The sequence below is a fragment of the Puma concolor genome, chromosome B4 (genome assembly GCF_028749965.1).
Source record: "Puma concolor isolate L17-30 chromosome B4, mPumCon1.1.hap2, whole genome shotgun sequence".
In the NCBI taxonomy this organism is placed as follows: Eukaryota; Metazoa; Chordata; class Mammalia; order Carnivora; family Felidae; genus Puma; species Puma concolor.
Window position 1 is genome coordinate 27,943,321 of NC_141673.1, and position 21,200 is coordinate 27,964,520.

At 42.4% G+C, this 21,200-nt stretch overlaps 1 protein-coding gene across 1 annotated transcript in view; it reads right to left on the bottom strand.

The window, feature by feature from the left end:
• The window catches only part of PLEKHG7 (pleckstrin homology and RhoGEF domain containing G7), a 64,835-nt gene that overhangs the window by 16,474 nt on the left and 27,161 nt on the right, over nt 1–21,200 (bottom strand). Inside the window, 9 exon segments of the mRNA XM_086712671.1 lie at nt 2,620–2,728; nt 3,079–3,179; nt 4,710–4,803; nt 4,806–4,888; nt 10,779–10,880; nt 14,317–14,332; nt 14,674–14,775; nt 15,104–15,225; nt 19,485–19,622. Of these exon segments, the coding sequence (XP_086568797.1) occupies nt 2,620–2,728; nt 3,079–3,179; nt 4,710–4,803; nt 4,806–4,888; nt 10,779–10,880; nt 14,317–14,332; nt 14,674–14,775; nt 15,104–15,225; nt 19,485–19,622 (867 nt within the window).

Below are 21,200 nucleotides of genomic sequence, written 5' to 3' on the forward strand. Positions count from 1 at the left end.
GTCCTCCAGGTTCTACCTGACTTCTCATGATGCCCAAACCCGAGCCTCAAAACTGACTCTCTGACCCACTCTCTCCGCCAGTCTCAGTGTTGTTGCTCAACCAGCCTTTCAGCACATAGGTTAGGACACCCGGGGACGGCTTCGACTTGTTCCCTCTTCACCCACTTTGTCCATCAAAAGGTCCTCCTGCTTTTGCCTTTGAAACATCTCTCCCATTTATCTTTTTCTATTTGTGTTCATTTCTAACATTTTAGGATAGGTCAGTGCCCCTTACAGTGTTGGGAATTTGGTAGATAGAAGGCAGGGGTCCATAAAAATCTCTGATAATTCCAGGTGGAGGCCGATTTTGGAGGGAGAGTCATGTTTGAGCACAGAGCTGTGTTTTGCTTCATTACTTTGATTTGGTTTTGTCACAATGCAAAATTATTTTTAAAGTGGTGATAACATCAAAGAAAATTAAAATTGTCATCTTTTCGAAAGGAAGTGGGAGGGGCATGGCCTGCAGGTCAAGAACAGTTGAGAAGCCCAGGCCCGGCTCTTTTCACCCCACCCTGCTTCACTGAGGAATTTGCAGCGGGTCTCTGTGCTCTGGTACCCTCCTGCAGCTCCGTGCCGTTTTGTGCTTTGCTTCTGATAACTCTTTCTTCAACAGCCCTTTAAACCTATCATGCTCCTATCCAAGAGCTCAATGACTTCTTGTTGCCAGCAGTTTTCTGGCTGGGTCCCTCTGCTTGGTTTCCAAGGTAGTTGCTGTGATTCTGGAAGCCTGCTATGCTGAGGTGGCCTGGTGCAGGTCTGATCTCTGCCATTTAATCAGCCAGGTGGCCTTGAGGACGATTCTAGAACCTCCCTAAGCCTCAGATTCCTTACCTATAACATGGAATTAAGTGTAACTTCTCTGCATAACTCACTGGAAGGAGAAAATGCATGAGACGGCCCCTTGAGGTCAATTGCTGGGCATGTCTATCTTTCCTAAACGGCAGTTGCCAGGTGGGCATTGTGTCCTGAACTGCCATCTAGCGCTCTCCCTAAATTAGAGGAGATTCTCAACGAGGTGTATTCAGTAAGGAATTAGCACCCAGCTCCGCCCCCTGGATCACATGACCATAAATAGGCAACCCCACTTCCGGCAGGGCTTCACACACAGCAGGTGACTAATCAAGAGTCTATGCAGACATGAATAAATGAGTGAATGCAAATCTTATTTCAGTCTGGCAGCCCTTTCTGATCATGATAGTATTTACTGAGCACCGGCTGGGTGCCAGCCATTCTTTCGAGTGCCTATCCATCAGCTCATTGAATCCTCACAACAAAGAGAGGAAACTGAAGTGTGGCAGGATTGCTGTAGGGGCCCGAGGTCACACCGGCACAACAGGCTGAGCCAGGAAGCGAGCCTGGCAGTCAGCCTCGGGGGCTCGCCCTCTGGACCTCAAACCATGTTGCTAGAGTCTCCACCTGCCGGGTGGCTTCTGCCTCCAAGCCTTTCTTCCTGCTATGCTTCTCATCTGGGATGTAATCCCTCCTGTCCTTCCAGGGACCTCTATCCTTTCTATACCCCCAAACCCACCTCCAGCCCCATGGACCACCCCAGTACGCCAGCTTCACAGACTCTTAGCTTTTCTGAACTTACGCTGCAGGTCTGCTCATTATGGCAGAGCTTCTCAGCCAGAGGGAAAGGATTATACAGAACAATTACTTTATATTCTCCAATGGTATCTACCTAGCACAGCGTGTATTACATAATAGGGTCCCAATTGACAGGGTGGCCGCCCCAGTCACTGGGGGAGTAAAATGATGATGATAACAGGTGATGTCGAGTGTTTACCGTATTTCAGACCATGAGCTAAGCTCTTCATGTATATTACTTCATTTTAACAACGGCCTTATGGTCATCCCATTTCATAGGGAGAAAATGGAGGGCCTGGAGCTAGTTATGCTGTGAAGTCTTTGATCAAGCCAGAGTCTGCATGAGTCCCTAGGATGCTCTGATCCACATTTTCCATTGCCTCAGCCATACAGAGCAAATGCGATTCCTCCCACACTTCAATTAGTAATGATTGGACAAGTTACAAGATACCATAGATGTTGAATCAAAAAAAATTTTGTTTTAATGTTTATTTATTTTTGAGAGAGAGACAGAGCACAAGTGAGAGAGGGGCAGAGAGAGAAAGAGATACAGAATCTGAAGCAGTCTCCAGGCTCCAAGCTGTCAGCACAGAGCCCGACATGGGGCTCCAACCCACAAACCATGAGATCATGACCCAAGTTGAATGCTTAACTGACTGAGCCACCCAGGTGCCCCCAAAGATGTTGAATTTTTTTTTTATTTTTTTTATTTTTTTATTTTTTTTATTTTTTTATTTTTTTAAATTTTTTTTTTTTTCAACGTTTATTTATTTTGGGGACAGAGAGAGACAGAGCATGAACGGGGGGAGGGGCAGAGAGAGAGGGAGACACAGAATCGGAAACAGGCTCCAGGCTCCGAGCCATCAGCCCAGAGCCTGACGCGGGGCTCGAACTCACGGACCGCGAGATCGTGACCTGGCTGAAGTCGGACGCTTAACCGACTGCGCCACCCAGGCACCCCGATGTTGAATTTTTAAAGGAAGCAGCATTTGCCTGCAAGAGTTAATTTTCCTTCATAGAAAAGTTGTCTGGTGGTTGGTGACAAGATGTTTTCTGCCATGTGTTCTTTAAAAATATGTTTCAGGCAAAACAAGGAGAGAAAATCACAGAGATATTGTGAGTGATTAAAAGAGAACATATTCCAGGAACCGGGGCAGCACATTTTACCCAGAAGATTTGCAACATTAGGAAATGCTGGAAGGTGGACCTGAGAATGGGAAAGAATGGAAAACTGCTCGGAAGGGCCACCCCAAGAATGTCTGATGACGTCAGCCTCCCACATACAATGCCATGTGGATGAAGGCTTTACTTCTGGTTCATAAACTTAGATTTATTATTCAAGTGGACAGCTGGGGACTTTGTAGGACTAGTTTAACAATTTCCATCTACGTACCAAACTTCTGGGGAGGGACATAAGTCCTAATTGAACATTTGTGTACCTCTGGAATGAAGCTTTTTGTTTCTATCCCATAGTAGAGGCCACACAAAAATCTTCCGTAGATGTCTACATTTTTGGCAATTGTCAAGCCACTTCACTTTTCCTTCAAGGATCCCTGAAAAACAAGACACAATCAATATATTTTTAAATGCATGTGACATTGCAGCATAAAAGTTAACCAAGATCCACAGAAATCATTTAGAAACACTGACTATCCCTGGAGCCAAACCGTATCTTAGGTTCATTTAACATATTGCTTGTTGTTTAAATGTCTTAGAAAAATGCACTAATTTGAAATCAGCCTCTTGAAGAGAAAAATGAAGCTTAATTAATTTAATTCAGTAAGTTGGAAATGTATTGTGCATTTTTATTTCAATAATATTAATAAAGCCTTTGTAGGTTTCTCTTCGTCCCTACACCATATAGTCTTTAATTAGAGGTGGGAAAATCAGACAAACAAGGACAAACGTATCTTTTGTACTAACCGTAAAACCTACATTAACTTCATAAGGATGATTATTGCTTTTTGACAAGAACTCATTTTCTCTTCTGAAGGTTTATATTAATTTTCCCACATTAAAATAACATATTACTAATGAGCTTTTGAAATAATTTTTGGAAGTATGGAGGGCAAGTCATAGACCCACAGAATCACACGGTGGGTGGGATTCTTGAGAATTCATCTTTAAGCTCATAGACTTATAGGAAGCCACAGGAGTCTCTTCCCTCAATGATAAGGATCTATTTTTTTTTTTTTTTATTGAGAAATCTCCAGAAGAGATGCTGTTCCCCATCTCACAAACCTATCAAAATGAGTAATAATCTGCAAAGTTTTAAAAAGTCTTGCTTTGAGTTTTTGTCTTGTTCACTTAATAAGCTCAATTCAAGTTCCTAGGGTCATTTTAGAATTTGAACAAAAAATTTAGAAAGAGGGAAGAAACTCCCAACTGAACGGCCATTTTACTTTGAAACTTGCAAAAAAGTATTATTTCTGTACAGCTGATAATTGTCAATTTGAGTTGCTCCCTTTGGATGCTTCCCAGAAAATCTTGGTTTATGGGCATATATCAAAGATTTCTTTATTTGAATTTAGTTATAGAAAGCTCCACAAATAAACTTAAGGCATCAGAGGACTTGCTTAGTTCCTATTCCCAAATTTCAGTTCTCGAGACTGCAGCTGGCATAATTTTGGATGAGCTCTGGATTTCAGTGACCTAAAAAAAAAAAAAAAAAAAGATGAATGATAATTTAGCCTCCGGAAAGGCTCCCCATGGTGTTTACCCCCATTTGCTTTGTGTGTGGGTTCAGCATGGATGTGAAACACAAAGTGCTTTCAATCATCTGGGAAGTAGGTCTTTCCTGCCTGAACTCACTTCTGAACGCCTTGGAGACAGAGCCAGTCCTGCACAAACTTGGCGTGGGAGTTCTCATCGGGTCTGCCAGGATGTGACTGGAGTCCATTGTTTTGCGTGTTTGATTTACAATGCACTCCCACTCGAATCCATGTTTCCGAGAGCCATGACCTCAAGTCAATGGAATTGCCTTCTAGTGTGGAAGTCCAAATGGTTCCCAGCAGCCACGGGGCCCTCCATCGCTTTGAGTAAACTTAGACTGGAGCTCTGGGTCACCTATCTCAGGGGCTTACTGATTGACCTTTCCATCTTTTCCTTGATGCTGTAGATCATGATTTTCTCCATAGAGTCTCTACTCCATTTCCAGACATTCTTCAGCAACAAGGTGCCGAGTCACCCCACCTGTCCAGTGGGGCCACCAGCAGCTCAGGCAGGTGGAGCCGTCCTCACTGTTCATTTTGCTCACACCACTGCAGAAGCCAAAAGCAGACTTTCAGAATATCACTTCTCCTATTAAGGCACTGAGAAGCCTGGACACGGGAAACTCTTAGAGACTTTATTCAGTAATTCTATGACATACCTGTGAGCTTGCTAGGAAAGTTTATAAGCCGCGGACTAGACTTTGGTTTTGAAAATTCCATATTAAACTGTCTTTAGCAAGTATCTACCCACCAGTGCCAAAATCAGGGTTGGAAATGGGGTCGTTAAATATGGTTAAGAAGTACTATTGAGGGGCGCCTGGGTGGCTCAGTCGGTTAAGTGTCTGACTTCAGCTCAGGTCATGATCTCAGGGTTCGTGGGTTCGAGCCCTATGTTGGGCTCTGTGCTGACAGCTTGGAGCCTGGACCTTGATTCTGATTCTCTGTTTCCCTCTCTCTGCCCCTTCCCTGCTCTCTCTCTCTCTCTCTCTCTCATAAATAAACATTAACAAAATTGAAAAAAAGAAGTATTATTGAATATTACTGACTTGTTACTTTCCAGTTAAAGAAACGAAAGACTCCTTGTTCAGATGTCTTGTCTCCCCAGTAATGGTGATAAAGGCAGCCATCCTCAGCCCTCCATGTGACACCACCCAATCCTCCTAAATAGTTTGGAAATTCGTCATGATTTTGATGTGCTGGAAAAGTGTGAAATTTGTTAAATCTCCCAGAGAATGCATGGTCTACCCATGGCAGTGATAAGATATATTAATATACATGTTCCAGCTTTGTCTGCCCTTCTCACTTAAGAGTTTAGTTTCACCCATTGGTTTCTCCCTTCTCCCTGGCCCTTGGTGGAGATTTCTGGTTTCACCAGCTCTGCTCCCATCCTCACTGTGATGCACAGTTAGGAGAACTGAGGATGCACATGGGGGTAAAAGGGAAAGGAAGCAATTTTGTTCATTGGGGCAGTTCTTCAAGTCTCCTTTGTCGCTGAGATTCAGGGCAATGAAGAGAAAGTGAAAACAGAAGTCAAGAGGCTAAGTTGATCTACATGATATAGAGCAGAGACAGGAATGAGGAGGGATAAAGACAGACAATTTTCAATAGGGAGAGGTTGGGCCAAAAGGCAGTTGCAAGGTGTGCAAGCACCGGGAAGATTTGAGTAAGTACTGCTATGGGTTATACACTGAATTTCCATCAAAGGCATTTGAGAGACACAAGTGAAGGTGCTAACGGCTCTTCCATTTCTTTCATCTGCTGGACTGTTTTTTGGAATGCGACATGGTCTTGAACGGAGGGGCCCTGGCTTTTGATGACATATGACGAGTGGAACCCAGTGTTTGGCTGCTATGCACACAGGTGCATCAAAAAGTACTATTAGTACTGTTAGTGTGTTCTCTCCCTCTTCTCTTCTCCCACCTGAGTTGAGCTGTAAAAGGGTCCTACCCTTAACTAAATGCTTTCCTTGGGGCACGTGGGTGGCTCATACAGTTGAGCATCTGACTCGATTTCAGCTCAGGTCATGATCTTATGGTTCGTGAGATCGAGCCCCACATCAGGCTCTGAGCTGACGGCGCAGAACCTGCTTGGGATTCTTGATATTTTTTCTCTCTCTTCGCCCCCCATGCTTGTGCTCTCTCTTCCCAAATAAATAAATAAACATTAAAAATTTTTTAAAACATTTTTTTGTGCTGCAGGCTATTGCCCCTTTTCCACTTTTATGCTCAGTCCAGGCCCAGGTTAAATCCTTTGTCTTGTGACCAAGGCACTCCAGGACCAGCCTCAAGTGGGCTAAGGCACACTATAGAGATTCTCTTTGCTTCCCCAAAGACAGCTGCATCCATCTTTATGCCCACATGTCAGCCCTTGCATTTTGGAGATCTGGGTACAGCTGACTCAATGGCCCAGGGAAGTCCAAAGCCCTTATGTACATATTTAGAAACTCACTGAGAGACACGGACATTCCAATGGCTTTCTCTGGCCCCTGGACTCCTGTTTGCACACATACTTCTTTTTTGAACAGCATGGGACAAATGCCAAGCCAGGTCCATTGGTTGGTTTCCTATGTTGGTTTCCACTTTTAACCCCCTCCTGCCAAACACTTTATGAATTACGTATTTATTTTACTGAAGATTTTGGGTTGTGGGGAGGGGTCAAATACATGGCCCACAGCCCTCCGCCATTTTTCTGGTGCCATTCTCTTCTCTGAAAAGAGAGCTCTTTGTCTCCCTTACCCCTGAACTTTGCCCCCTTTCTCTCTCAGCCTCTTGCTTAGCAATTTATGCTTGTCTTTCACAGTTTGACCTCGTCCACCACGGACAGGCTTCTCATTTGGCCACGCTAGCAGCTTTATCAAAGTATTTCTTCTGAAAACATTCAGGGCTCATTCCTCACAGGAATTCTGCCAGACACAGTCTTTTCCACTTCCCCATATACCAATGGCAGGTCATGAAAGTGAGTACTTGGGTGCATGATGAATGGAACTCTAGGAGCAAGGCTTCAAGGTTTTCTGAGGATCCCCTTCCCTTCTCTGCACCCCAGATTCCTGTTTTGGAAAATTGCAGAAGTTTCTAGACCACCTCCAAGTTCTCATCTGGTCAAAATGGCTGTGATTCTCATCAAGGTTGGGAAGGATGAGGAAGGACGCTGGAACTGCAGGTGTGGAGAGGCTGGGGGTGGAAACTGTGAGAAGAGGAGTGGGGGGAGAGGGCCTTCATCTGTGGGCTTAGTGGCTGATTTCTATGCTGACTCACTGGCAGCTGCATTCCAGCCAGGGTGGCTGGGAGCTCCAGTAATGGGTTTCCTCAAAACACACAGGCCCAGGCCATTGCCCCATATTGCCATGCCTCAGGGGACAGCTCTGGTGGCCAGCACCCACTTTTAGTGCAGGTAAATGTAGCAACACGCAATCTCCCCCACATAACAATATCAGGCAGGAAGTATCAGTGGTAAATAATTTAGACAAAGATCCAGGCAGGTAATTGGAAGCTTTTAGAGTTTTGAAACTCCTCAGAAGAGAGAATAAAGCTATTTGATGATTCTAAAAGTAGCTGTGAGTTTTTCTTTTATCTCCCCTTTTGGCTTTATTTTTCAGGTGCATTAGGGAAGAAAAGAACATCTCTATCAAGAAAGAGTGGACATAAAAGGCCTTTCAATGGATGGGTCTAGATCAATAGGATCTGCTTTTGTTTTGTACTAAGTATCCAATGTGTTTAGGGGATCAGTGAAAGGAATTCAGGGCCCCAAATCAAACATTCTTCTCATAAATCTGTCTTGGTGGGACACAGCATGGTGCTGGGCAGCCAGCGTTTGTGGGATCTTGGGAAATATGCTTAAGCTCCCTAAACCTCATCTGTGAAATGGATAATGAGAATGATGATTTCATCAGGTTGGTGAGGGGTTTTGATGAGATAATCTACGCAAAGTGCCCAGAACAGTGTCTGGTATTTCTCAAACACTCGGTCTATGGTAGGTAGAGAGAGGTCTTAGCCACTGTTTAGTCGAACCGCATGAAGAGACCTAGTATAAAGTTTTGTCTCTTTCTCTGTCTCGTCCTGACTGTTTACAAAAGAGCAGGGAGCATTCTACTCCCATCCGTGTTTGCCAACACAACGTACAGACGCTCATAGAGCCCAGGCCCATGTGGTACGGGGGGTAAATTCATCCCAGTGCATTCAGAGCCCAATTCCAGGCAACCCATAGCATGACACAGATTTCAGTTCTCCAACAACGCTGTTTGTTGTTTGTTTGTTTGTTTGTTTGAGAGAGAGGGTGCAAGTGAGTGAGGGGCGGAGAAAAAGAGAGGGAGAGAGAGATAGAGAGAAGCAGGGTTCGTGTTTTACCTGAAGTGGGGCTCGGCCTTACCTGATGTGGGGCTCGAGCTCACAACCCACGATTCAGATCATGACCTGAACTGAAGTCAGACCCTTAACTGATGAGCCACCCAGGTGCCCCAACCACGCTTACATCAGAGCATAGTAGGAGAACGAATGTCAGCTTCAGACAGGACTGAACTGGAATCCTGCCGGCCTCTTCCTTGAACGACTGTATCTTCCAGCAAGTTGCCTAATTTATCTAAGCTCCTGAAAAATGAGGATAATGTCAGATCTCACAGGGGCACTGTATAGACAAAGAGATCATAGATGTCTAGTACGCAGCACAGTGCCTGGCCATAACAAGGGCTCAAGAATGAGTCACCTTTATTATTTTTACTTACTATTACATTATTATTATTATTCTTTTATAATTATTACATGTTATAAGCATTATAATTCTTATATGTATTCTTATATGTATTGTATATCTTATATGTATTGTAATATTATGATTAACTACCTGTGGTGATGCTTTTGCTTCGTACCATGGGGCTGAGGAAGGCAGATGCACCTTCCGTTCTTCCATAGCCTCTACCTGACTCCTCAGTTTTGTTTCATGAGGCTAACAGCTCCCCAGCAATGGGAAATTTACCTGAGGTGTTGGAAATAGTTCTGGTGGAAAGACCATTGGATTTTTTTTTTTTTTTGCCTGAAGACTTTTATCCAGGTTCTTTTTTGTCACCTACTGGCCACGTGACCTTATAAAGTCACATAATCTTTCTTAGCCTCAGGGACATATGGGGAACATGTAACCAACTTTATAGTTTTGTGCTAAGGATTAAAAGAAATGCTTCACAAAGTGCCTGGTAAAGTATTATGCATTGTAAGGGTATTGTATGTTACCATTACAACATTTCACCCCCTATTTCTTTTCCCTAACTATCTTTGGCTGCTATATATATTTCACGTGTAAATGTAAACCAGTTGATATGAGATTTTTCCACAGTCGTTTGGAAGCAGTGGCTGAGCTTTGTTAAATTAATCTCTGTCCTAGCTTGGAAGGGAGAGAAATGGACCTGGATTCTTCCCAGTTTGGGTCCCTGGCTAAGAGTCTAATCCATCAGCTTTCAGGGAAAACTTTTGCAGTAGGGTTATTCATATATTTGGAAATCTAATGAGCTTCAGTTTGAGTAGCAAATTAAATACTGAAAGGCTGAAGCTACAAAAAAGGAGCCAAGTCTCTTCCCAAAGATCATTTTTCTTTTCTTGGGTCATTCCACATCCAGGCTTTCTGGCACATCTGGGCCATGGCAAAGGTGCACTGATCCACAGCGGAGTCTTTGGGGAAAATGGTGGCCTTTCCTCCTTTGCCTTGCCTCTGAGCTGATGCTCTGGTGGGGCTACTTGCAGCTGCAGGGAAGAGCTGGTTTTCTGGAAAAGCTTGGACCATTTTCTCTGGATCACACAGAAGGGCTCTGGCATGATACTGAAAAGGTACAGGTCAGACTAAAGAAATATCAAAGGGAAGGGGGTTGGTCAAAGGAGCTAGAGAAGTCAAGGAAAATTCCTTCAAGATTTGCTTATTAACAAATGCTTAAGTTCCCCAGCAGAAATTCCTTGTTCTGGCACTTTGGAAGCCACTGCTGCCATGTTGTACAAGGTCAGGGCCAACATTTCCGTTGTGCTCCATGAGGTGTCCGAGGGGCCGCCATTCACATAGACTACAACGTAAAGGGTCCTTCAGGCTTTTGCGCACTAGGATTTTCCTGTAACCAAATCGCAAAATAGCCAAACTTCTGGTCACAAACAAAGCCTCGTTTTTTGTTCTATTTTCTCCTTACACTGTACCAATTTCTTCCACAAACAAACCAATGAACAAAGAAAACATTTTTAAGCCCTACCCAAATTTCGGGAAAGAAAGATGATGTAATGTTTCCAGATGTGCACCATTTAAAATTCCAAAGTGTGCAGTGGACCATGTATTTATGGGGAAAGCAGATTTGTAGTTAAAATGTATTGTTGAGCATTCATCTTCTTTCCCATTTAATTGGGGTGTAATAATTCCCAGTACCTGTTATGTCCAAAGAGTCTTAGGAAAAATATAAAAGAAAATGGTACTTTCCTTTTAAATAAATTCCAAAGTCATCTCTTTGCCTCAGGCTCTCAAGATAAAAGACAGTGACTAAGTAATTCAGGCAGTAGGTCTGGTGGCTCTGACAGAGGCTGCCTCAGAAACACCGCAGGAAGAGAAGCAGAAGGAGACTCATAGTCAAGGAAAGCATGGACTTTCTCTTCACCTGTACCGTTAATCACAGCAGGGAAAACTGGAAAGTCACCGTTATCAAGCAGGAGCTGTGACTGCGTGGATAGAAACAGGTCGTCTTCATTATAACCTTTTTAAAAACCGAAATGGTATTCCCATAATAAACAGTTCACTGCTCAAGAAACCAACTCCCCCCATCTCCCACATGCTTAAAGAAAATTCTACTTAAGACATCTTTTTTTTTTTTAATGTTTATTTTTGAGAGAGAGAGAGAGAATGAGTAGGGGAGGAGCAGAGAGAGAAGGGACAGAAGATCTGAAGTGGGCTCTGTGCTGACAGCAGTGAGCCTGAGGTGGGGCTTGAACTAATGAGCCATGAGATCATGACCTGAACTGAAGTCCGAAGCTTAACCGACTAAGCCACCAAGGTACCCCTCCTTTGGATATCTTAATTTAATTCACGCTTCACCTCTGGTTGGCTTTGTTGAGGCCTACATATCCCGCATGGTTTCTGATACAAATATCACCTTTGATTTCAGTGCTCATGTTGGTTGATTAGTTAAGCTGGTGTTAGTAGTAAGTGATTAAAGTAGCAACATTTTACACTTCATCCAATAGTCCTCAAAAATATCCATAAAGTTAATTTTCCTGCTGGCTTCTAAAAATATAGCATTAAATTTGGGGGGGGGGGCATCCATTAAATGTACTGGGCTTAGCACTTCTCTTCCCTTGTCTTCATTGTTCTTGTTTAATGTCTGAAACCTGCTCTAAAGACTTCACATTTGGGGGCTGTCTGGGTGGCTCTGTTGGCTAAGCGTCAGACTCAGGTCGTGATCTCACGGTCCGTTAGTTCGAGCCCTGCATTAGGCTCTCTGCTCTCCGCACAGAGCTTGCCTCAGACCCTCTGTCCCCGTATCTCTCTGCCCCTCCCCTGCTTGTGCTCTCTCTCAAACATAAACATTAAAAAAAAGACTTCACATTTGTAAGCCATCTCAAATTTATTTTAGCATAAGGCAGATGGCCAATTCATATGTATATGTTCATATATCTAAGGGTCAAACAGAACACATCATACAAAGTGCCACCAGCCTAGCAAAGTGTGTCTTTGGGATGACAGTCACTCTTTTCTTGTTGCCAATGCTTCAGACACTCTTCTTCAGGATTCCATAGTGCCTACCATGTTGCTAAACCTACGTGCTCCTTGATAGACCTATTTATTAAAATAATGAGCAATGTGTCCCATTAAGAGTTTTCCAACAGTGTGACAATGTGATGGAGCGAGAGAAGGAAGACAGATGTGCTTCTGATAATGTTACCACTCTCGGGAGTAGAGAAAGCGGACCCAGTGTAAAAAGCCACTAAAGGAAGTGACAGCAGTAAAGACAGAGATAACAAAAACCCGGAAAATATTTTTGTTATAGGACCTCAGCAGACAAAATGCTATGGGGAGAAAGGTCACAGTTTGGCTTCAACAAGAAGTAATTTGAAAGACAATGATGTGAGTTTATTTTTGAGTAGGGGGCTTTGATGCCTGGGCAGGAAATAGAGAGCAGGTCTTCTCAGGAGGCACTGAGATGCTTGAGAACTGCCATTGCCCAGAGGCTATCATTAAGACCACGCAGACTCAGGCTTAGAAATCCAGGTCCACAACCTATTAGCTCTGTGACCTTGGCCAAATTATCTAACCTCTGCAACCCTCATTTTCCTTCATGGTGACGTACTAAATGGCTCCCGTGTGAATAACAAATGTCCCAGTCTTGCCCTGGTAAGCTTCTTGTGAGGCACTGTGGTATTACCCTTCGTCTGCTTCCCCTTCCTGGGGAGGATTGCACGTACCCCCTCCACTGAGGGTGAGCTTGGCCACGTGCCTGTCTTTGACCTTTGAAGTATCAACAGACATGCCGTGCGTTGCTTCAGGCAGAAACTTGAAGAGTCAGTGAGTGCTTTGCCCTAATATCTTATGTCTTTGCCATGAAGACTGGTAACATTCCAGGTGGTGGCTGCTGCCTCAGCATGGGTCCCAGAGCGAGGTCAGTGACAAAAAAATGGAAACAGAGCATAAGTGAGATATGAGCCAAGCCACTGAGATTTGGGGACTGTTATTGTGGTACAAAAATGAATTTAACCTGACCGATAGAGGACTTTTTAAATTCAGGAAAAGCTTTTATAATCCATCTTTGCACACTTGTAACATGTGAAGCATTCACGTGTGGGTTATATTATAGACTTTGGCAAACAGTCTATTGATGCACCATGCTTTAGTAGTCTGTAAAGTGCTCTCATGCTGTGGTCTGAATATTGGTGTCCCCTCAAACTCATATGTTAAATACTAACCCCTAATGTGACAGTATTAGGAAGTGGGCCCTTAGGAGAATAGGTCATGAGGGTAGATACCTTGTGAAGGGGATTAGTGCCTTTATAAAAGATGCTCCAGAGAGATCTCTACCTCCTTCTGCCCTGTGAGGATACAATGGGACCAGAAGGGACCCTCACCTGACTATGCTGGCACCCTCATCTCAGTCTTCCACCTTCCGGAACTATGAGAAATAAATTTCTGTTGTTTCAAAGCTGCCCACTCTTGTGATATTTTGTTATAGCAGCTGGAGCAGATGAATACAACTTATGTGTTTTGATGAGAAGTTGCTATTTCTCCAGACTATTTACTAAAAACTACATGTAAATACGTTCCGACTCCGAAGGATTGAGATTTTATCTAATTCCCAATGCTACATTCTTCCTCTTGTTTTTCAAAGCATTTCTTATTCAAATCTGTTTTCAAAATATACTAAAGATCTCCTTACTATCACCTAATTTCATGCTTGTTTCACCTTAGTAAGTACTCCCTCCATATCTCACCTCGAGCATCACTGCCTTCCAAAGAATCTATCTGTAACTACTTCACCATCTTCCCCAACCTAGAAGCTTTCTTTCATAATATCTATGTTCCTTTCCTGCCCCCCCAGCATTTATCTCAATTTGATTGTATCATTAGCATCATTATTGGATTAATTTCTCCCCCACTAGACTGAAAACTCCCCGGGACCAGGGAGTGTATCTAATTTTGCACATTATCATGTATAGGGTCTCAGCTCCACACCTAAGCACTTAGTGAGCCCTCAATAAATCTCAATCTATGTTTATTTTACTTTATTTTTAAATTTTTTCCTACATTTTTTTAAAATGGATTGTAAAAATTTAAATTTTGCTGAATGAGGATATGGATTAAAAAGTCAAAGTGGAAAAGTGGGGGAGAAGGTCCAAATATCTACTCAGGAAGTAAATAGCATTTATCATACCAAAGGTACAGACTTTCCTCTTTTCTTCTCCTTCCATACAGAAGTCTTATTAAGGGTGTTGATAAATGTGAAGGTTTATTTTGTTCCTTTCCGAGAGCCAGGAACCTCGTTAGAAGAAGAACTGAACCATGTAATTAGCCTACACTAACTATTGCCATGAATATTGCTGTAAGTTGAAGCAATTTAAAAAAACAGACTTGGAAATGGTTTTTCCATGAATGCAGAATTTTCTGTTAATAAAACCCACACAGGAGAGGTGACAATGGCAAACAGAAATCTGCCAGTTATTTTTGAAAATGTCAACTGACAGAGCATCAGATGATGGTTCCTTTGTGGGAGGGTGCTGATGGAACTTTCTCAAGCACAATAACACACACGCACACATCAAGGGGATGTAAACAGCTATCCTGGGAGGTGGGTGAATTTACTGCATGAAACTGGGATGTCCCAGAAGGATTTTGCCTTTGTGAGCATGGAGATGAAATCCATCAGTAGTGAGGTCTCAGAAGGCTCAGCATAGTCCTTGATGATGCCAAAAACACTGTTTACAAAATTGAAGCTTGTCTAGGGTCAGAGAGAAAGAAGACAAGAGTACACATACTTCCAAGGGTAAGGAATAAACAATTTTTCTAATTTTTTAACATTTATTTATTTTTGAGAGACAGAGACAGAGCATGAGCAGGGGAGGAAGAGAGAGATAGGGAGATACAGAATCTGAAGCAGGCTCCAGGCTCTGAGCTGTCAGCACACAGCCGGACATGGGGTTCAAACTCATGAACCTCGAGATCATGACCTGAGCTGAAGTCAGAAGCTTAACTGACTGAGCCACCCAGATGCCCCCTTCTGGTTAATTTTAAAACATGGCTACTGGTACCTTCCTGCTTTGACTCACCTGACTTAACTCTTCTAGGTTTGCAAAAAGTCTCTATAAATCTACATCCAGAAGATATTCATGAGTTTGTAGATATTTTAGTGTATTCATGAAGATCTTTTTAGAAAATGCAATGCACATTACTTTATATTTTTCAATTTTGAAACTTGCCCTTTGGGAGAACATTGAACATAAACCTGAGTATAACTTTACAAAACAAGGTAGCAACCAGTATTTTCAAGGTTTAAGAATTTTACTAAATACAAATGATGACATTTAAGCTCCATAGAACACATATGGGAAAGGTGCTGTTCTGTACGAAGTCGCTGTTGCTTGCATGAGCCCCCTCAACAGTCCTGCTGAACATAATCTGTTCAAATGGGCCTTCTCTGCTTCTGGGGGCCAGAAAAGTCTCAAAGGTTCTCTTCCTGCCATGGCACTAACTTGAGACCAAAACAACATTCACACTAAATTTTCATTTATTCCTTCCTTGGCAAAAGACCCAAATATCCTGTACATTCAGGAAACTAAAAATAAACAATTAATGAGTTAATATCTGATAACAGGGAAGATGTTTAGATTTGGAGAAAGGCATAAATATTAATGAGACATTAAGGGAGTCTTTATGTTATTATTACTTGATCAGATGCTTTCATACAATAGGAAAGCAACAGCAAATCAAGAAGGAACTATAGTTCTCCAGATAACTTGCCCTCATTCTATGCACTAGAGATCAATTTATTGAAACAGGACTACTTTGTAAAAATATGATGAAACATTCAAAGGGGCCAATTATTTCAAAGAGCTTAGGTGTGAAAAAACTGGACTTCAGACCACCAGTCTTCTCCAGTTTCCATTTTCATATTAATTAATGCAGTGGAGGTGCCTGGGTGGCTCAGCCGGTGGAGCGTCCGGCTTCAGCTCAGGTCATGATCTTGCAGTCCGTGAGTTCGAGCCCCGCGTCGGGCTCTGTGCTGACATCTCAGAGCCCGGAGCCTGTTTCAGATTCTGTGTCTCCCTCTCTCTCTGACCCTCCCCCATTCATGCTTTGTCTCTCTCTGTCTCAAAAATAAATAAAGGTTAAAAAAAATTAAGTAATGCAGTGAATGGTTCTAGAACTTGCATCAGAATCACCTAGAGGCCTTGTTAAATCAGACATTAGTGTCAACCCCCAAGTATCTGATTCGGTAGGTCTCTGATGGGGTCTGAGAATATATATTTCTAGTAAGTTCCCAAGTGATTCTGATGTTGCCAGTGTAGGGACCCCCACTATGAGAACCACTGACTTAGAGCTTCCCAAAGTTCATGTACAGGCAAACCTCATTTTCTTGCACTTCACAGATATATCATTCTTTACAAATTGATGGTCTGTGGCAATCCTGTGTTGATCAAGTCTATTGGTGCCATTTTCCAATAGCATTTACTCACTTTCTATCTCTGTGTCACATTTTCATAAATCTCATGTTTCAAACTTTTTCATTATTATTATATTTTGTATGGTGATCTGTGATCCATGATCTTTGATGTTACTATTGTGATTGTTTTAGGGTGCCACGAACTACGTCCATATAAAAGGGTGAAGTTAAAATCGATCAATGTTGTGTGTGTTCTGACTGTTCCCCCCAAATCAGTCATTCCCCCCATCTCTCTCCCTCTCCTCTGGCCTCCCTATTCCTTGAGACACAACAATATTGAAAGTAGGCAATTAATAGTCTTACAGTGGTCTCTAAGTGTTCAAGTGAAAGGAAGAGTCAATTGATGTGACAAACTTCATTGTTGCTTTGAGAAATTGTCACAGCCTCCTCAGCCATCAGCAACCACCACCCTAGGCAGTCAGCAGCCATCAACACTGAAGCGACACCCTCTACCAGCACGAGGGTTATGACATGCTGAAAGCTCAGACAGATGGTGGTTAGCATTTTTTAGCAATAAAGTATTTTTAAATTAAGGTAAACCACTGTTTTTTAGACATACTGCTATTGCATACTTGATAGACTACAATATAGTGTAAATATAACTTTCATATGCACTGGGAAACCCAAAGATTCATTTGACTTGCTTTATTGCCATATTCACTTTATCATGGTGGGCAGGAACCAAACCCATTATATGCCTTGAGTATTGTTGTCTGGAAATCTGGAAACATCCAAGTATTTAAAAACCATAATTGTAAGAGACAGAAGTCATTGCTACAGAATCTTTGAGAAAATTTAGAAGAAATAGTATTTCTGCTCTAAGATTCTTAACCTTATACAAAATTTTGCCACTTAAAAAAATAGTGAGTCCTCTGGTAGATTTATTTTACCACTTGACTTACAACAAATAACTTTGGGAAACTTGTATTGATTGTGTAAAGGAAGATATGTATCCTCTAAATACACTGGGACATTTGAAAATAAATAAACTCAAATTGACCTTAAAAAAACCCCAGAAAATGCTAGTTTGAAAAGCTTGTGTAGTTTACAGTGGGATTAAATAATTCTTATGCTGTTTATTAGGGCAAGGGCGGTAGCATAGCTCAGGGGGTTAGTGCTCCATAGTGAACATCTATTGGTTACCACCCAAAACTCCCCTTCCCTAACATCTTCTGGTTTTCACCTCAGGATCTACTCGTCCCTATGCTTCGGATGTGCCATGTATCACAATGACCTTACTCTTAGAGATGGGTCTTCATTGTTTTAAGCCAATTAGCACTTTCCTTCCTCATCAGAGTGGTTGGTTCAGGAGAGGGCATGTGACTTAAGCCAGTCCAATCAGAATGAAAATGAAGACTTTGGCTATGAATGCTGAGAAGAGATCTCCTCTGTCCCTCTCTCTCTCTCTATGGCCTCAAGGACAGCAGCCAACTGTGACTATAACAGAAGCCTGTCATAAGATGAGACTGATGCTATGGAAAGCAGGGATAAGAGATGGAAAGAAATTTTTCCTTGGTTTTGAATTCCTTGATCAAACCAACTTTGAACTCTCTCCCACCTGTGACGTTTACAGCCACATGGGCCAATAAAATCCTACATTACTTAAGCTAGTTTTCTGTACCCTAACAGATATCATCTCTAAGTCTTAATTTTCTGAGTGTCTTTGTGGTTTAAATTTTGCCAGTAAAGTACATAACATTGTGACCTACCCAATCAATATTATTTACATTCTAACTGACATTTATATAGCACCTGATAGATGTCAAAGAAAACTAATCTGATCATGGCAATGATTAGATGTTATGAGATAGCCAGAGATGGTATCGTCATCCCTCTTTTATATCTTAGGGGAGGGATTGGTAAATGACAGCCTGTGGGATCAACCAGGCCTGCTACTCAAATAATGTTTTATTGTAATACAGCTATGCACATTATTTTTCTTTTTTCTTCCTTCCTTCCTTCCTTCCTTCCTTCCTTCCTTCCTTCCTTCCTCCCTTAGTCTGTCTTTCTTTCCTTCCTTCCTTCCTTCCTTCCTTCCTTCCTTCCTTCCTTCCTTCCTACAAATTATCTATAGCTTCTTTGGCACTGCAACAAAAAAGTTGAGTAGTTGCAATAAAGACCACGTGACCTGCAAAGCCTAACATATTTACTGTCTGGACCTTTATGAAAATGTTGCCAACCCCGGATTTAGGAAATGGTGGACTAGACTTTCTTAAGGTCAAAGCCAGAGGCAGATCCAGAACTTGAACCCAAGTCTCCAAGCACAGCATTTTTTCCTGTGTAACAGAGTAGCCTGAGTGCCAAAGCCTTATGGGCAGAGGCAACCTTGGCAGCAATGTGGCTCTTCTTCCCCTGTCATCTTGGAAGGCAGCTACTCCCTGCCCATCCTTTGCCCTGGAAAGGAATCCTTTGCCAAGGAATTCTCTGCTCATAACTGCACTCGATCACAGCTGCAGCAGCACACAACATCGGGGGCACCATTTCTCCCACAGATACCACGAATATACTGTGGAATCTGACCCCACTGCATCGCGTGTGAATGGTTGCCCCAGAAATCTGTGACCTGTGGCTGATAAGAAGATTTACTTGGCATTGTTCAGAGGGAACAAGAGCTCCAAAAGAGGGAACTGACTGAAGGTGGGACAGGTACTTTGAGGATGCTGGTGAGCTCCCCCACTCTAGAAGTGTGTGAACATGAGGTGAGAAGGCAGAAGAGATTCAGACATCAGATGGGGAGCTGGACTAGTTTACTCAGAAGATCTCACACAAACAAACAGGCCATGTTTAAAAAAAGGAACAGAGAGACACCGAGCAGCAGATAAACAAAAATACACCATAAATGCAATTTTCTTCAGATTCCCTGAAAGAAGGAACCTTCCCCTCAACTTCCTTTTTTTAGCATGGCAGGGAGAAATGAGTCCCCAAAGAATCAAATTAATATTTTCCATCTACTATGAAACTGAAAGCCGCATTACCATCTTAGGAACTGATAAAATGGTCCAAGGAATCAATGCATTCACCCATGAAGACTTCCAACACAGCCACTTGCTGCTTTCTCAAGTCTAATTAATTGGTAGGAAGTTTTTGATATGTTTCCATGATTTCATTACAGGTTTTATCCAGGACATGGGAGAAAAGGGAGAACAAAACATTTCCACCTCAGTGAGTTGACTTGCAAAGCAGCAGGAACAGGTGATTTCCAAAACCATGTTTCCCACTGCAGGCCCCGGGCATCCCTCTTGCTAGTGGTTCTGCAAGCTACTCAGACTGTAGAACTTACATATCAGTTAGAAAGAAGTTTCCTCTCTCTGAGGGACTTTGGGGTGCCAATTCCTCCTGATGCAAAGCATGGGAAGCATAGTATCCATAATGAGAAGAAATCTAAATTGATGTTGTTTTGAATTATGCTTCAGAATTTAATGAGCCCTCTCCAGTTTATTGCCCCAAACACTCAAAGAACCCCAACCTCAGAATTGGGAAGTCTGATCCAGGTTCCACTGGCAATGCTTGTTGAAATTAACTACTGAAGCATCATGAAATAAGAGTTTTAACGTTTAAAGAGACCTTAAGAATTTCTTATCAACACCGAAAAAACAAGCAGTCTAGTGAAGAAATGGGCAAAAGACATGAATAGACACTTTTTCTTTTCTTTTTTTTTTTAACATTTATTCATTTTTGAGAGTGAGAGAGACAGAGCATGAGCAGGGGAGGGGCAGAGAGAGAGGGAGACACAGAATCCGAAGCAGGCTCCAGTCTCCAAGCTGTCTGCACGGAGCCCAACGCGGGGCTTGAACTCATGGACGGCGAGATCATGACCTGAGCCGAAGTCAGACGCTCAACCAACTGAGCCACCCAGGCATCCCTTAGACACTTTTTCAAAGAAGACATTCAGATGGCCAACAGACACATGAAAAGACATTCAACATCACCCATCATCAGGGAAATACAAATCAAAACCACAATGAGACACCACTTCAAACCTGTCAGAATGGCTAACATTAACAACTCAAGAAGCAACAGATGTTGGAAAGGATGCGGAGGAAGGGGAACCCTCTTACACTGTTGGTGGGAATGTAAACTGGTGCAGCCTCTCTGGAAAACAGTATGGAGGTTCCTCAAAAAATTAAAAATGAACTACCCCATGACCCAGCAATTGTACTACTAGGTATTTATCCAAAGGAGACAAAAATGCTGATTTGAAGGGGTACATGCACCCCAATGTTTATAGCAGTGCTATCGACAATAGCCAAAAGGTGGAAAGAGCCCAAATGTCCATTGACTGATGAATGGGTAAAGAGATACATAAAATGGAATATTTTATATTTATGTAAAATTTATATTTCCATTTATATGTAAATGGAAATCTTGCCATTTACAACAACATGGATGAAACTAGAGGGTATTATGGTAAATGAAATAAGTCAGTCAGAGACAGAAAGATATCATATGATTTCACTCATATGTGGAATTTGAGAAACTCAACAGATGAACTAGGGGAAGGGAAGGAAAACTAAGGTAAAAACAGAGAAGAAGGCAAACCACAAAAGACTCTTAAATACAGAGAACAAACAGGGTTGCTGGAGGGGGATGGTTGGGAATGAGCTAAATGGGTGACTGTCATTAAGGAAGGTACTTTCCAGGATAAGCACTGCGTGTCATACATAAGAGAGGAGTCACTGGATTCTACTCCTGAAGCCAAGACT